Source organism: Varanus komodoensis, unplaced genomic scaffold, assembly GCF_004798865.1.
Source record: "Varanus komodoensis strain SLA01 unplaced genomic scaffold, ASM479886v1 scaffold1, whole genome shotgun sequence".
Classification (NCBI taxonomy): Eukaryota; Metazoa; Chordata; class Lepidosauria; order Squamata; family Varanidae; genus Varanus; species Varanus komodoensis.
In genome coordinates, this window is record NW_025335268.1 from 33,773,205 (window position 1) to 33,788,568 (window position 15,364).

Consider the following 15,364-nt stretch of genomic DNA (forward strand, 5'->3'; position numbering starts at 1 on the left):
GGCTAATTGGCGGGGCTCGGATGAGAGGCAGGGTCCAATTACACGAGGAAACTTACCCTCGCTCCCCTCAACGGCTGAACCGCAGCTTTAAAAGGAAGTGACATGCGGTGGGGAGAGAAACGTCAGCCGACCAGGAGGCCTGTCCCCCGTTTTTCTCTTTTTCAAGGCCCCACCCCTAGGGTGGAGTCTGGCTTCCTTTCACAGCCTTGGCTGCCTTACAGCGCCTGCCGAATAAGGGGCCGTCCGCGAGCGTCGAGCCGCTCGGTTTGCTCTCCCGAGCATCTCTGCCGAGGGCCGGCGAGCACGAGGTATGCCCGCTTTCCTCGCCGCGACTTCTCGAGAACTTTGCTTTGCCTGGCGCGCGCGCACGCGTCCCGCTGCTTCGCCCCTCGCCCTGCCCACGCGGCCACTCACTCTCCCCCTTTCCTTGGCGGGGTCGTGGCCCTTTCAGAAGCATCGAAGCATCTACTGTCGTTGGGGGTTGTATGCAAAGCCGGGGTGGGGGAGCGTGTCTGGCTGGGCTCAAAGCCTGTCGGCTCGTTGGAAAGAACTTCTTGGATTGGATGCGATTTGTCGCCTTTCTCTTTCAGTTCCTTAACTCATTTGGCCTGAGGGGACCGAGGGGGGGCAGGCTAAAGCCGACGAGAATTTTCCTGCTACACGTTGGTTCCCTCTTGTGCCATGCAACATGTTCCTTCTTGCCTTCACTGTTTCCATGGAAACGGTAAAAAAATCGTGGACACCCCCTTCCCCGCCCCCCCCAGCTCCTCCTAGTTGTTGGTGGTGTTTGTGTGGTCCTACGTTCCGTTCTGAGAGGCCTATTGTGTTGTCGGGATGGGTTTATTTGTGTACGCCGCTGCAACACGCGCGTCCGTTGCCCCTTCCCCTCACGCTCCCTTTTGGTTTATCCCCAACCACAAAGGGGAGGAGGGAGGGAGGGAGGGACGGGGTTGCCTAGGAAACAGACATTTGTGACATGCTATTTACAGCCGCTTTCCTGCATATGCTTTACTCACCAAGAGGATGATGTTGTGGCCCAAAATAATTAGCAGCTGCTAAGGAACTGCAACAAGGTACTTTATACGGACGCTGCCCGTTTTCTCCATCCCGGTTTGTAAACGCTTCTAAGGCTATTTCGGTGTAAGAAAAAGCGAGGAAGTGGCGGGTGAGTCCGACTCCGTTGACCAAAGTTGTGCTTGGATGAAGTTGTTTCGCGTATGCGTAGGCTGTTGCTCTTGCTTAGTGGTGGCTGCTGGACCAAGAGGACGGCACGTCTGTTGAGGCAGATGTAGGCAGAGCCCATTTGGTTTTGTTGTGACACGGAATAAAATGTCCTTCAACAAGTGGAAATTCGCTGCTGTACAAAGCAGCATTGAGAGCAGGCATATGATACGCCCTTGGAATGAGCTTTATTTTTAAAAGTGTGAATTATTTCTGCTAACAGCATTCGTTGCAAGAACGAATGTGTCATTGAGGCTGCAGTACTCCGTGTACTTACAGGTGAGTAAGCCCCACTGCACATGGGTGTGATGGCACTGTAAAAGGCTGCCAAACGTGAACTAGCCTTTTAATCCTTCAAAAGGCTCTAGAGTGCCGATTGCATCCTTCTTCACCCATTTTATTAATCTGGCTGTGCAAATGTGTGGTAGAACCTTATTGTGACATGCATAGGAGTACAAAGAAAAAATTATTGCACTTGGTGCATAGCCAATGATGAGGCTTCACATTGCTAAACTTTAGCTGTGTTCTTGGAGTGCTTTCCTCATAGCTGCTACTAGACCTTTTTGCTCAGATGGGAAAACTGACTGTTAGTGGCTCTGGCAACTTGCCCAAATAGAATCTCCTGATCTATCTAGAATGCTCTTTTGTTTTACTTACACACAGATTGTCTGATTCTACTGCATATTTTTTAGTATAATTGCCTTTTTGCTTTTTAAGTATAGAAAATGAAGCAGAAAGTAATTGAAATTAACGCATGGGATATTGGCAAGTTAGTCCTGCTGTGTTCAGTAGTTACTCCTAGGGGAGTAAGAACAATGAGTTGACACAACATGATTTGGCTTGTCCTGCACAGCCAACATCCTCCTGACAACTAGAACATTTCAGATACTTTATGTCTTGTCATCATTTGATTTGAGTAAATATGGGACATACAGCATTTCTCAGAATCAACTGCCATTTTAAGGAGTTTTTTTTTCTCAGCAGTTGGCTGTGTATAGATTACAAGTTACTGTATTCTAGCCCAGGCTGGGTGTTTTCTTTATGATAAAGAAAAAATAAGCACCAGATAGATAACATGGGGTGTTTACAATACCTTTCACTGTATTGGGATGTTGGCTTTGTTTGGCCTATTAGCTCACCTGAAGGGTTCAGAGTTTAGTGTGTATTGAATTCTGGAAAGGCAAGGGCTTCTTAAGGATGGGGAAATGTACTCATTTCTAAATTCTTTCTGCTAGAAGGGGGAAAAATACTTAGAATGGTTAATAATCTCTTCTTTTTCTCATTCTTGCAAAGCTAATCCAGGCTACAACTTTAACCACACATACTAAAGAGTAAGGCCATTGAACTCAGTGGTGTCTTCTTATCGGACATGCATAGAATTTCATTGTTAATTTCACTAGTGTGATTCAGCCCACCTCCATTCAATTCAATGATGATTTCATCATTACTTCAAGCTCTTTAATTGTCAGTGTGCCTAACTCTGCCTTGGACCAGGCTGTGCATTCAACTATGGTGGTTTAGTTGTTCAATAAATTTCCCTAAAGGTGATTTTATTGCTGCCTTTCATGGTGCAGTTGCTCAGTCACTGATTTATGGAAGACAAATGTACATCTAAAACAATTGCTTCATAAGCAGTAGGCTTTGATGCTTAGACAGCCTGAACTGCAGGAGGGACAGTTGCTGAAGCATTAATAGTCATACTAGAAGAAATAGTTGTCTGGCCATCAGAAAAAGACCAAAGTGCATATAGTTGTTAGACCAAAGTTCACAAGAAACTGCAAGCTTCAAAAGCAGGTTTGGCAGGGTTTAGTAAGGCTGACTGGATGTTGTAGTCAGGGTGTCTGAAAACAGAAGTCAAACTATATGTATATTTGTTTTCCCAGTACACTGCATTCAAAGTAATATGCACAAGGTCATGACAAAAATCCAAACACATAAATAATGAATATATGATTCGAAACAGTTTCACGGTTATAATAAAATAGCAATGTAAGAATATTTCAGTTCATTAATAATTTGATTACAGGCAAGAACAAAACAAAACAGCCCTTGGCCTAGCAAGTGGCAAAGCTTTCTCTTTTAGTGATGATGGGTAACACCGCCTGTTTTGTATTGACTTGTTAAAAGCACAGTTCTTGTGTGTGTGGTTCAATATTTACTACAATAGTGAATTGAAAGTGCAGAAAGCAACCATTCAAATATAATCTCAGTGGTTTGGAGAAAGTCTCTGTCCTTCTTGGTTTATACAGAAGACTTTATGCGTATTGCACTGTTTCTCAGTTATAGACAGTGGAGGGGGCCTAACCTAGTGGTAAGCCACAGTAGATTGGTTATTCCTCCAAAAAAAACAAACAAACAAACAAAAAAAACAAGGCACCTGACAATCAAGACTCACCTTGGCTTACCCCCCTTCCCCATTCAGTCCTTTGCCAGATATTTCAGGGTACTTGGAGGAGGAGCTGTCTTATTTCCTGCTCCCTGCCATAATCATGAGGCCTTTTGCACCCTTTTCCCCTTTTCATCATTGAGTTTAGTTTTGGTTTTTTGGAGATTGCTTTTGGCGATCTCTGATTTGACAGCTAGTGGCATCCCTTCCAAAATGCCCAAGTGGCACATTGGGAGGACTCTCTCTGGTTTGTCACCCCGCCTTTATAAGGCAAGATATTTCTGTACATTTTAATACACATCTTACTATTTTATAGGCAGACATGTAGAAGTGCACATGTGCACTTTTGTGGATCCAGAATGGACAGCCTCACATGGGCGATGTCCTGGGGAGTTATACAGCACACACCCTTCATGAAGATTGACCCAGAGAGGCTGCAAATGTTATATTTTTCACTTTGGTTTCTTTTGACAGCTGTCAAAAGCCAACCTGTCAAAAGAAACAAAAACTGTGAGTGATCTTTGTTCATGAAAAGGGACTGGCCAGTAAATTATCCCTTCAAAGCAAGATTATCTGCTTTCTTTTCTGGACCTGACTGCTCAGGTTTCTATCATTTTTGAGAGACTATCATTTTATCTAAACTGGGGAAATGTGAGTCACCCCTTTTATGTGAGGTGGCTATACAAATTCTGATTTGGTTTAAAAAAAAAAAAACATGGAATGCCCTCTCAACAACCCCCATCCCAAATAAAACCCTTTAAAGGGGAACTGGGGCTTTGACAACTAGCTGTCAGAGCTCTGTGTGCCAATAAAAAGGAGTGACTTGCACTTTTCTGAGCACACAGAATTTCAGGAAAAGCTGGAAGAGTGTAAGGAACTTGACAAGACTTTTCCAAAACAAGAACACTGTAACACTGATGTACTGGCCACCTCCTACTGTGAGCAAAGATAACCCATAGCTTTTATTTCTCTTAACAGCTTGACTTTTGACAACTCTCAAGACAACCAAAGTAAAAAATAATGCCCTTTGCAGCCTTTTAAGGTCAATATCTCTGGAGAGTACCCGTTGCATATTGACAGCAGTACTCTTCCAGGACTTTGCCTGGATGAGGTTTCTTATTTTGGATCCAAGAAAATGTGCAAGTGCATATTTAAGTAAATCCAAGTAAAAACAATAATAAACATGCACACTTTTTGCAGTAAAAATTAATCAGAAGGGATGACAAACTAATGACAATCACCCAGGCACTTTAAAGGGAGTGTTACTATTATTTCAAGAGAACAAAAAACACTTTCTAGTGGAGGGGGGGCAGAAATAAAGTTATGGTATATTGAAAAGGGCTTGCCATTATGGTTTGGGGTCCCAGGCCAGAGACAGTGCCCCCAAAATCTCACTGGTGGTGGCCTGAATGAACTTGACAAAGGCAGCAAGGCTTGTTTGTTTTTTGCCACTCTTGCTATAAACAGCTTCGTACCCACTTTCTGGTACCATGATGGGGTTGGCCAGTTGGGTTCAGATAAGATATCAGTCCACTATGATACATTCCTCCCCCCAAGAACAAGCCATACGTTGTCAATGTGGGTTGTTGCCCATGAACAAACCATCTTGCAGAAGGTGGTCCTGATCTATGTGACAGGACAACCCACCATCACTTGTCACCCATGTTGGGTTGTCAGTCATGCAAACCAAGTCAATGCTAACACTGTAGGGGCAACATTGCAATATAAGTTTTCTGTATACATCTATGGAGGGGAAATATGCTACTGCAATCAGACAAATTTTGCTGCCTGAAGCAGAGCCAAGATGGTACTCTCCCTGATACTAGGGAAAACCATCAAGAAAAAAGTAACTTCTGTGGTATGTGGCACTTACGAGATGTTGCTGGTATTTTTTTCAAAAGCCCAGTTAAAAGAGCGAGACACCACCATGAGGGGAGAACTCAATAACAACCAGATACTTGGGTTTGTTAGCATTCTTGTTCTTGCAACCACTTGGTCTTTGAAAGCCCCTTTTGTGAAATGCAGAAAAGGCAGTAGGAACCTACCTTTAAGAGGACCAATGTGGGCAGGTCTAGGTTTGCTTCATTTGTTTCACACACAAATGTCTCCCTTGTGATTAATTACCCTACCTCTTGATGTATCTGTGGGTGCCTTCAGTCACTTCTATTGATGTTAGAGCTAGGATAAAGAAAGTTGGTATGTGGTGGCCTCACCTCATGCAGTTGACTGTTGGGATAATGCCTACCACAAGAATAAGGAATGGTCTGTGTGCCTAATCCAGCCTACAGAGGCTCCCCTGTGTATCCTGTGGAGCCTTTATGGATTCCTTCAAGCTGCTCCCCATTAGGTAGTCCCACTGTTGCTTCTTATAACACAGAGAAGATAACAGCTTGGGATACAGGCAGCTGAGACTTTGCTGCTGCCCTCAGTGAGAGCGGAACAGATTATTAGATGCATTTCTCCTGTTGGCAGAGCAAGAGGGTCATTTCTGCTTTTACATAGCAATAAAAGCAGCAAGAACACTTGGGATATTTCTTAGGTGTATGACAGGGAGATTTTCCATTTCCATCCTCTTACTGCTGTTGCCATGTTCTGCTTTCAAATATCCCTGGTGTTTTCCAGGGATGTGTTGAGAGAAATGAACTGAATAGAAATTGGCAAAAAAAAATCGCTGCATTTGACTTTACCTGTTCTTTTGATTAATCCCATGTTAATTGTCACAAGGTAGCATATTGGATGGTTCTGATTACTTACTAGGAAAGTAGGTAATTTAACCCTTTTTCTTAATATATGAAGCTGGTTTTCTGGCAAATGTTCAGGAAAGACTGCCAGAAGTGGCTGAGAACACAGCTATGCAAGCCCAGAAAATATACTGGTAAATGGGGTATTATACAGGTGACTGCCTCTTTGAGGAAGATTTTAAGCACTCTGTCAGAACTACAAGTGTCTCCCTCAAATAACCTGCCTTCTAGGCAAAGAAAAATAAAGGCTGTTCATGTATAGCAATTCTGCTGTCATGAAATGGGAATCTGGGGCTACAATCCTGTGCCTGCTTACTTGGAAGTAAGCTCCACTGAACTTAATAGAACTGAATATTTATTTATTTATATTGCAATTTATATCCTGCCTTTTTCCTACAAAGGGCTCAAGGCAGCTTACATCATCTCTACTCCATCTTATCCCCACAGCAACAACCCTGTGAGGTAGGTTGGGCTGAGAGTCTGTGACTGGCCCAAAGTCACCCAGTTGGCTCCATGGCTGAGCGGGGACTAGAACCCAGATCCTCTGAGTCCCAGTCCCATGCTCTTAACCACTACACTACACTGGCTTATACATGAATAAGCATGTATAAGATTGTACATGCAAGATGTTCATTTTTTAATAAGTTTGAATCTGCTCTTTCCATTGATAAATAGTTTTCAAGATGGATGACAACAATAAAACCATGATTAGCGAAAAAATACATCTAAAGCACAATATAAAATACAATAAAGGACATTAACAGCCAGGGATATGTGATGGAAAATTTTCTAAAATGGAAGATTTTCTGATGCTATATTTTTCGATGGATAATTTTTCATACCATCTCTCTCTCTCTGTTTATCCATAGTTGACTGGGCTGTTCTGCAATTAATCATGATAGATGGTATAAATATGGTATATGAACTATTGGATGTTTTCCTAAGGCAAGCACTGACAAAACCTCAGTTGTTCATGGGGTCTCTGGAAAACTATGACTAATCCATCTAGTGCTCCATTCTGCTGGCTCCTAGCTGTGTCTGGATCAGGCTTATACATGCTGTATTTGCCCTCAGTTACTAACATCTTTCAATAACAAACTGAAACAAAATGGAAACTAAGATGGTGGTCACTGTTTATTTCAATCAGGCAGCAACAGTAGTGGTTTTTCAGACCGAAGGACTATCTAGTCTGCTTTCTGTTTGCATAGTAGACAGCCAGTTGCCCATGGGATCCCACAAGCAGAATCTGAATACAAGAGCACCCATCCTCCACGTTCCTCAGCCCATGACAACAGATTCATATCCATTCCTTAGTGAAACAGAATGCTTAGCAAGTTGTTCCTATTCGAATTTTCTCAAGTGGAAATGGAACCAATAAATCGTGCAGAGTGAGCAAAGCTGAACATGCTCAAGTTGCTTCAGCAGAAGAAAATTAAGCAGTTGATTGTAAGATAGATAGCTATCTTTGGCTAAAAACAGTATGTCATTTTAGGTGCAGTCATTTTTTGGTAAATATAATCAGACATAAGGAAGTACATGCTATTGTCTTTGCATTTTTAAATCTTCCAGTACATTACTTTCCCCATAAAGCTTTGAATGTATTTGAATATAACATTTAAATTCTATTGTGTGGTTAATTTTACCCTGAACTGATATTTCATTCAACTATTTCGTAGCTACTGTAGCTTCTGGAAAGGCCATTGAGTCTGAGCACTTGCTGGATCAGGACACCAAATTACACTATCCCATTCAGATGACTGTCCAGTTTTGCCTTGAATGTCTCTAGTGTTGGGAGAGCCCACGACCACTCTAGGGAACTGGTTCCTTTGTTGCATTGCTCTGACAGTTAGTTTTTCCTGGTGCCTAGCCTGAATTTGGTGTACTGTAGTTTTAAGTTCTAACAACATTCTAAACTAGATAACATTATTTATAGCATTTTCCAGAAAATCTACATTACAGTAAACAATTCCCAGACCAATAGAACTGCTTTCAGTAATAGATGGAGTTTCATGTCAAAGGTTTGCCTGAATAAAAATATATTTAAGAATGCTATCCTTTGCATATTTAGATGGAAAAAGGCATACAACACCCTGTATAGCTAGGCCAAGTTGGGAGGGACACTTCAGAGAAATGTAGGAAAGGAATAAGAGTTGGGGTAGCTCTGCCTTGGACTGCTTTCAGATTACAGCCTTCCAAAGCTGCTGGGAAGTTGCTGCTTTGCTGTCACCAGGATGCAGAATTAAAACAGGATCCATGTGGCATTGAAAAGAGTGCCATATTAAATGTGCATTGAAGTGGGTAGTGGGGAATGAGATATCTGGTTTAAAGTAATAGGGGATGTCACCACATTTTGAAAACATTTCCTATTAATAATCATTACAAGCACAGTTTCTAACAATTTTAAAACCAACTAACAATTTTTAAAAGTTAGTTGTTTAACAAGGTTCCAAGAAAAAAAGTGGTACTGAGTTCTCTCTTTCAAAACTTTTAAATCATAGATCATGATTATATATTTTCTCTTGTTTAACTTGTGCTTACCAGGTTTCCACCATATTATTCATATAAGCTTATGATCCATAAGCTAAACTGCTAGATTTTAAGAAAATGATTTTCTGGATGTTATATTACTACTTATGAGACATTGTATAATATCTGTGAGTGAAGAAAGACACAATCCCTTTTATCTCTACTTTCTAAGTTTAGTAGACCACTATCATTACAATCTGTTAGCTTCCTCCCCTTGTATCAGAACTGCGTATCTCATTTCTCGCATATGGTGGAAATGGACTCTGCTTGTCAAGGGCTGCATCACATGTGACAATTTCCCTGCAGTGGCATCACTTCCATAGAAAAGAAAACATGTATAAAAATCTGTTCATGATATGGTAGTGTGCATGTCTGTTTGCAGCTTCCCATTGTGTGATTGCATGCACTTTTTCATCATGTGATGTCTATGGCAGTATCCTGTTCAGTACTTGCACTAACATAAATTATGTTGTACTAGCTTAAGCAACATCTAGCGTTATTACAGATCGTGTCTGATGGTGCAATAATTTTCCTCAGAAAGCCCAGTATGTCAGTGGATGTTTTTGGTGTTGAACTAGAGGTTGCTTCTACTAGCCTAACTTCAATTAAAACTTGCGTCAAATGGGATATCACCCTCCGTTTTACTTTGGCTATTCTTGGGAATGCTCAACCATCCCCCCTCTTGTTATCTATTATTATTATTTTACTTGGGGAGGTGTTCACCATCATCATCGCTACATTACATTCATACCCTGCCTTTCTTCCTCATGCAAGGAACCCAGCAAGGCAAGTTTACAGGTTTTTCTTCTTCTCAGTCCTGTGAGGTAGGTTAGACCAGTGGTGGCGAACCTATGCCACGTATGCCACAGCGGGCACACAGAGCCCTCTCTGTCAGCATATAAGCCAAGTCGCCCCAGTAATGCCCCAGCAGCTGAGCATCGCCTAAGAGCACACCTAGGGGCCATGCGCATGCTGGGAAAGGAGTAGCAGCTCCAGGCGATGATGTCACGAGTCACGACTCATTAGCCGCGACTCATCCTTGCTTTCGCATGGCCAGTCAGTGCGCTGCCAAGGATATATATATATATTTGCTTGGACTGCATGTGAGTTGTTTTTTCTAAACTAAAACCTCAGTATTCAGGTTTTATTGCAGTGTTGGCACTTTGCAATAAATAAGTGTGTTTTGGATTGCAGTTTGGGCACTCGGTCTCTAAAAGGTACGCCATCACTGGGTTAGACTGAGAGAGTGACTGGCCTAAAGCCACCCAGTTAGCTCTATGGCTAAGTGGGGACTAGAACCTGGATCTCCCAAATCCTCAGTCCAACATTCTAGTTCCTCAAGCAGCATGAAATAAAATTGTAAGGAAAATATATAATCATATAGAGGCAATAAGATCAAGAATGATATGGAGACTAGTGAGATATTTGCAAATTATAGCAAGTGCATGTGGGTTCCCTTAAATAGCTCCATGCAGTAGTTGTTAGGCTGTTTACTTACAGCACTTGGGATTTTCAAAAATCTACAAGCCTATCTTTTGAAGCAGATCTCTCTATGACAGTAAAAATATCTAAATAACATCGTGCAACTATCAATGTGAAGAACTTATCACCTAACTGTGATGTAGTATGTTTTGGAGCAGTTTCCATGTGGCAGGTAGAGAAAAGATCAATCTCGGAGAAAAGAAAGCCTGGTAACTTAATATTCCAAAGAAATTGTTGATGTGGAACAAATAAATCTCAGGCGCACCGTGCTGGTGTTGCATTTAAGTATGCCCTGATTTTAAAAAATCCATGTTTCCATGCTAAATGTTGCATTATTTCTGAATATGTGAATGGCTGCTGTGAGTAATTCTCACTGGACTTCCTGCACTTTATTCCTCTCTGACCTCACTGTTTACACATTGACATGTATTTATATCCATGACTGAATGTAATACTTGATACATCTGGAGAGGTAGCGTGTAGTCCATGAAACCTTATATTTTGTTAGCCTTTAAGATGCCATATGGCTCTCTGTTTTTGTTGGAGCAGGCTAACATAATTATTCCTGTGTTAAACATATGACACTTTCTTAAATTTTGTTACCCATTTGCTATGATGTTCCACCACTTAACACATTCGGTTATAAAACATAATCTGTACGTCACTCATTTTGGACAGCGCAGTTACATTTCCAACCTCTTCCATTCCCAAAAATAACCAAAGCTGCTTAAAGAGAGGTATCACATGTCCTTTTTGTATTCTTCAATGTGAATTGTTATTGCATAGAAGATCTGGCTGCTTTCATTACTTGCCAATACATTTGCTTCATCATGTTTTGGTTGGCAACAGAAGGTAGACTGGATTTCTGACACCTTCTTCCTTTACACTACTGAATGAAAGAGAGGAAAGGCAGTCCTGTCCAGAAATTTGGCTGGCTTGTCTGAGAAGCACATTTTCAAAATACAGTAGAAAACAGTGTTAACAACTCTAGAGTTCCCTTTTTTTCTTCTCTTCATCATGGAGCAGCCAATAAAGCATAAGCATTGCAAAGTGTCCTCTCATGAAGACTGCAATGCCTGGTGTCTCTTGGTCTACTTTTTCATTAGTTTTCTTTTATTCCAAGCCCTTCAGACTTTTCTTGTATTAGGCCTAGCTTGTTAGTAAACAACAAGCTTGGAGTTTCTGGTTCAGATGCAATGCTAAACAAATCACAAACGGAGAATTCTTGGCTTGTTTAGTTACTCCTGCTGGCAGGAATAACTGCCCTATTGTGTATTGCATTACGATCGGTTAGTGGTGACTGCTTAACTTGCACAAAGTTTTAGTAGAAAGCATTCTTTGTTGTCTAGCTGTTCTCTAGTATCCAGAATGGGTTATCCTTTCTGATGTAGAATGAAACTGTACTCTTTGGGTGCATGCACAATAGTTTTCCAGCTTGTAACAAAGGCAGTGCAAGATCAATTATTGCCTTGTATCCAGCTTGTGGTTTTCCAGCGGGCATTGCATTGGCCACTGTATGAACAAAATGCTGGACTAGCTGGACCCATTCTCTGATCCAGCAGGGCTCTTATGTTCACATATTTAGTTTGTGCACATCTAAAATCATGGTTTCTTCTCCCACATAGAGAAAGCCGTGAATTAGATAGATGGGAAGGTTATATTCTGTTAGGAAGTATATGCCAGCATCCTCTCACTGTGTGCCACAAGTCTCATTTCCCTAGATCTGAATCCTGGACATAGCCAGTCAACAATGTCATATTCAAGAATACATGCTGCAGTGGTTGAGGAATAAGTACACGAGTGGTACATTTTCTGGAAGCAGTAATTTTGGTGGAGGGTGTGTGGTACAATTCACTGACTACCTGTACTCTGAGCCTTTCTTAACTCTGCAATTCTTTCTTCTATGCCCTAATAATTATATCTATACCAAGTCCCTTTTCCCCTCCAACCATTAGGCAAAATGAAGCAGCTACTAAGACAACTAATATTGGGTTTTATGAAAGAGCAGCTAATGGTTAAATATTTGATTTATTATCAGTATATATTCTAATGCTAGACAGAAGGAAAGAGCTTGTAGGCTTTTCTGTCAGAAGTGCCAAAATAACTTGGCTACTCTTAGATACTAAGCAGTGGAACTTGGGGAGTTAGGCAATGTTTCCTGCTCTGCCTCTGGCAGCAAAAATATCACACCAGTACTGCCATATAACATGTGGCAGGTGGGGCAGAAAGCCTGAGAAAACAAGTTCAGGGCCCCCTGGCTGCAGAAGTACGTGGCCTAGATCTAAATTGGAGACTATGCTCTATTATTTTAAAGGGCATCTTGTTACAAATTCAGACAAACCAGCTGATACATGAATTTTGCACCATCATGTATTGTATATTATCCTGACACCCTTTCCAGACACCTGGATTTCCAAGTCCAAAAGTTTAGTTCCGGAAGGTGCAACATGAAAAGCTGCCAGAAATGTTGATATGACTTGGAAACACACATATTTTATGGTGATTCAATCTTGATTAAACAGTGTTCCCTGTAACAAGAAAAACACAAATTGTCTGCTTTATTGCCATGCCACCACCCAGCTGACATATGCATGAAAGATCCTTTGAACTGGCTAATCAAAAAACCTGACAGTGGAACATAGCTAACCCTAAAGCATCCTCATCTTTCAGACATGTCAGCCAGGTCACTACCTGAGTTCCCTTGATAACCTATTAGCACTCTAGTAACTGTAGTACTTGTACCTTAGCACTTAGCATTAAGATAGATGCTAATCAAGGGGCAAGGAACCTCCTTGAGCTTTCTATTCATTCCACAGAACCAAAATATTTCCCCCTTTGATTTGACCCATCAGGGGCACATCCTGTACTATTAAGTTTTTTTTTTTTAAATACTGTAATTGCCTTAAGAGTTAGAATAGCCCATATGAATCCTTTGTGTTTGGGCAGCTCTCATGCTAGCATCTTTCTGCTAATGTGTATTAAGTGTCTAGGAAAAAGGACATGTGGCAGTACCCTTGATCTGCATGTGAATGAATTCCAGGTTCTTTTAAAGACTCCTCACATGTTGATATAATGAAATTATTGGGTCTCGGTCTCTCTCTCTGTCTCTCTCTCTCTCTCTCTCTCTCTCTCTCTCTCTCTCTCTCTCTCTCTCATGCTTATAATGACTTCGATAATAAACAACTAAAGTAAAACACACACATTAGTTGCATGCCCTTAGCTTATGGTAACTGATGTGGATCAGCCTTCTTACTCACAAATAGCTATCATGAGCAAGCCTTTACAAATTGCATTGAACTCCCTGGGTTTGTACATGTAGAAACCACTTTTCTGTCCTATAACCTTCTGATGGTGATATCTGACAAGAAAGGTTACTTCTTTTGCCAGGCATACCAGCAGAAGGAAGAGAGAGAAGTGTGGCATTAATAACATTGACCTTGAAAGAGAAATGAAAAGCTGGTAGTGCCCGTACTTCTTATTTTATGTAGCCCATGCAGAGAGTAGATGTAAGCTCTCAAGGACTTGCTGGTGTTCAAGTAGAAAAGGAACGTGAAATTCTTAACATCTATTGCTTGAAAATAGTAACATGTGTGTTGTAGTTTCTAAAGTGAGATTTTAAGTTCTAAAGGATAGGAATAGATTTTGTTTAAATAATTAATACAGTTCTCATCCAGGATTTTAGAGTCTCCAGTGGTGACCTCTTAAAGTGCTTTTTCAAGTTACACTGCTCTTCTGTCATGTTTGTGCAGTTCCAGTGGCAGTTAAGAGAAGAGTTCTGAAAATACCTGTCTGTTTTATCCAATCTCATGCTGCGTCATTTTACAGGACTTGTATCCATTACAGGTGTGATTAGCATGAATCTTTTTTCAAATTGTAAAAATGCCGTATTGTCCAAAATTAAAATGTCTGGCCTGCTAGAAAAGTGAAAATCTTAAGACACAGTTGTATCACTGATTGTTTGCACTTCTAGATCTGCATCTTTCTGTCCTTTTCTACCCCATATTCATATGTGTGCACATTTGGCTTGTGCCTGTCCTCTTGCTTAAGAAACCTGCTTCAAGCTAGAACTCAAGGAGAGTCTAGCAGAAGGCAATCTTAAGATCAAAGGACAATGAAGTGTATGACATAATGAACATGTGCTACTGCATAACTCGTGCTACATTCCATAGACAGAGTATCACACTTGTCATTTAATATGCACTTTTGTGAGATTTGTAAAAGATATAGAAAGTGACATCATCTGTAATTTTTTTCCTGAGGATGACATGAAAATATTTTGCTAATTCCTGGTAGAAAAGGGAGAGATTTTATCTCCATAAAGGGAGTATAACATTTATAAAACATGTGCTTTATAATATCTAAATTTTCTAATATTCCATTCTCTTCTCTGTTTACAGTTACCCTTCCTGGATTATTTTCTGCTTTCTAGAGATTCGCATTACTACCTTAAACCATGGACATCATTGGATTTCTGAAGTCTCAATTCATTTGCCACCTCCTTATCAGTTATATATTTATTGTGTCGGGACTGATTATCAACTTCATTCAACTCTTCACACTAATTCTCTGGCCATTCAACAAGCAACTCTTCAGGAAGGTCAATTGCAAGTTGGCTTACAGCATTTCAAGCCGTAAGATGCTTTTTTTCTATTTTAATGAAGTTTTGTATTAGGGAAGAGGGTGGATTTCAAATCTTTACAGAATTCCATGTTTTTATTAAATCTTGATTAAAATATTTTGACACTCACAGAAAGAAAATATACCATATATCATGTTTTACATACTCAATTGAAACTGCTTTCTTTCATTAGACACATGATTTTTATACTACAGTAAGTTCATAAGAATGTAAGAACCACCATGTTGGATCAGAGCATTATGCAGTGACCCTGGGTGCAATTTCCCATGTTCAGCACTGGTCTGAGAAGAATGGCTAAAGTGCAGTTACACTTAAATGCTTAAAAAAGAATGAGAGATTTAGCAGAGGGTTTCAAACCATTCTCTGGTG

At 40.8% G+C, this 15,364-nt stretch overlaps 1 protein-coding gene across 4 annotated transcripts in view; it reads left to right on the forward strand.

The window, feature by feature from the left end:
* AGPAT4 (1-acylglycerol-3-phosphate O-acyltransferase 4) overlaps positions 1 to 15,364 on the forward strand; it is a 116,556-nt gene that overhangs the window by 34,631 nt on the left and 66,561 nt on the right. For 2 of the 4 annotated variants that reach the window (XM_044421592.1, XM_044421621.1), the window contains exons 1-2: positions 237 to 308; positions 14,754 to 14,987. In XM_044421592.1, coding sequence (XP_044277527.1) covers positions 14,810 to 14,987 — 178 coding nt within the window. In that variant the 5' untranslated portion in view covers positions 237 to 308; positions 14,754 to 14,809. Of the gene's footprint in view, positions 1 to 236; positions 309 to 1,073; positions 1,166 to 14,753; positions 14,988 to 15,364 lie in introns of those variants that run through there. The other 2 variants (XM_044421602.1, XM_044421611.1) reach the window with 2 other exon arrangements.